General features: G+C 38.9%; 1 protein-coding gene across 2 annotated transcripts in view; it reads left to right on the top strand.

Annotated features, from left to right (window-relative positions):
• The first annotated feature begins 46 nt into the window (after positions 1 to 46).
• LOC111367548 (protein SCAI-like) overlaps positions 47 to 1,438 on the top strand; it is an 18,682-nt gene continuing 17,290 nt past the window's right edge. Inside the window, exons 1-2 of one of the 2 annotated variants that reach the window (XM_022988486.1) lie at positions 49 to 228; positions 343 to 833. In XM_022988486.1, the coding sequence (XP_022844254.1) occupies positions 486 to 833 (348 nt within the window). In that variant the 5' untranslated portion in view covers positions 49 to 228; positions 343 to 485. Of the gene's footprint in view, positions 834 to 1,438 lie in introns of both variants that reach the window. The other variant, XM_022988485.1, reaches the window with a different exon arrangement.

Raw genomic sequence — 1,438 nt, 5'->3', positions numbered from 1 at the left:
CTGTAAATGAGCAAACGCCTGAACAACTGGCTAGACAAGGTTTCCCCACGGTCTCACACCGCCCAAATGCACCCGAAGCCACCAACCACTGACAAGCTGTGCAATGCCGCCACTGTTAATCCGCGAAACTGAAATCCCATCAACCAACAAAAATACAAAAAAACAAAAATTGAATTCTTTGACCGCCCAATTTCCCGGCTGTCCTATATGCTTTTAGCTCAAAATAAAGTAACTCTTCTTCTCCTTTTCTATTTGACTAAATGCCACAAGGAAATGTTGAAGCTTATGCGAAATAAAGTGGGTTGAATTAATTTTTTTTTTCTCCCTTCGTAATGTCTACAGAGGATGTAGTTCCTAAGACGTTCCACGCTTTGGTGGAAAGAGCCGAACGGAAATTCGCCCGGGTTCGTGATATTCCACTGCATCCGTACGGTGGCAGTGGCCTGGAAAATGGCCACTTCTTCCACAAAGTGTTTAAGGCTTACATGCGGCTCTGGAAGTACCAGCAGAGGAACCGGGATAAATTGGTGGAGTCGGGGCTTCGCCGTTGGGAAATTGGGGAGATCTCATCTCGGATTGGCCAGCTCTACTTCAGCCAGTACCTGAGGACAAGCGAGGCTCGGTTCCTCTTCGAATCGTACATATTTTATGAGGCCATTTTTAACAGGAAATATTTCGAGGGTTCGAGCAGGGATCGTGGGGTTAGGTTCAAGGAGTTGAGATTTTACGCGAGGTTTTTGATGGTTTCTTTGATCTTGAACCATAAAGAAATGGTGAAGTTGCTTGTGGAAAAGTTTACAGAACTTGTTGAAGACAGTAAAGCCAATTTTCGGGTATGAATTACTCTTTTCTATCACAAGTATGGTAAAGTTTTCAGCTATAAATTGAAGTAAATTTGTGATTTGGATATTGGTATACTTGTGTGCAAATAGAAAGACTAGAGAAATAATCAGTTGACTTAAAAATGCCTTTATTATGTAAGTTATATTCAATGATTAGCTGAATTCTTTGCTTTCAAATCTTGATATCCCCTTGTTTTCAATTGGGAAAAAAGGGAACTTCCGGGTTTGATTGCAAATGAAAGCACATGAAGTTACTCAAATGCTCTTAGTTAGAACGCCATAGTTCGCAAGTGAAGTGGCTTGATGATAATTATGAAATCTGTTCTATACGATTCACCAGCTCAATAGGTGCTGAAAGTTAGAAAGTGATACCTAGGTAAATTCTATATTGGCATAGCTATTCATTTAATCTACTCTAATTTCCTGTGTCATGAATTGTATTACATTATTAATTTGTCATTTACTCTTCATCATGACTTTCATTTTGTCACTTTGCCCTTTTACATAAACAATGGGATTTTTTCTTCTAAAGAAATATGCATCTAATATAAATTTATAAAAGAATCATCTATTGGCTGAAAATGATACATCACAGA

Source organism: Olea europaea, chromosome 18 (assembly GCF_002742605.1).
Source record: "Olea europaea var. sylvestris chromosome 18, O_europaea_v1, whole genome shotgun sequence".
Taxonomy (NCBI): Eukaryota; Viridiplantae; Streptophyta; class Magnoliopsida; order Lamiales; family Oleaceae; genus Olea; species Olea europaea.
Note: the sequence above shows the minus strand (reverse complement) of the source record. Positions and strands in the feature narration are given on the sequence as shown.